The sequence below is a fragment of the Trypanosoma equiperdum genome, assembly GCF_001457755.1.
Source record: "Trypanosoma equiperdum strain OVI genome assembly, contig: ctg_1218, whole genome shotgun sequence".
In the NCBI taxonomy this organism is placed as follows: Eukaryota; Euglenozoa; class Kinetoplastea; order Trypanosomatida; family Trypanosomatidae; genus Trypanosoma; species Trypanosoma equiperdum.
Window position 1 is genome coordinate 425 of NW_027123192.1, and position 362 is coordinate 786.

General features: G+C 44.2%; 1 pseudogene across 1 annotated transcript in view; it reads left to right on the plus strand.

The window, feature by feature from the left end:
• Positions 1-362, plus strand: part of TEOVI_000892500:pseudogene — a 1,300-nt pseudogene that overhangs the window by 417 nt on the left and 521 nt on the right. The window contains exon 2 of the mRNA in view: positions 1-284. This exon is cut by the window's left edge and continues 94 nt beyond it. Within this exon, the coding sequence occupies positions 1-284 (284 nt within the window). The remainder of the gene's footprint in view (positions 285-362) is intronic.

Below are 362 nucleotides of genomic sequence, written 5' to 3' on the forward strand. Positions count from 1 at the left end.
ATGAAAATTTAACTGAGATAGAGAAACTTCTTGAAGAAATGGAGGAGTTGAAAGATGAATTAGGGCAGGCAGTTGCTCAAATGCATTTATCACTTGGATATATGAGATTGCCATCATGGAACCTTGTGAATATGTCTGACTCGTATGCGTACTGGGTAAAGGATATGGTGGAGGCTTTCCACCAAACAGCGCTAGGATATGGGAATTGCTGTCTTGTGGTGAATGGAGGAGCAACTGGGGATTGTAGGAGGAATGGTCAACGAGGAAGTGTCCCCAGAGATTGCGCTGCTGGTCCACCACAAAGGATCGAAGGCAGCCTTGCTGAGTATGAAAATCCTCTTGATAAAGAACTCACTTTAACG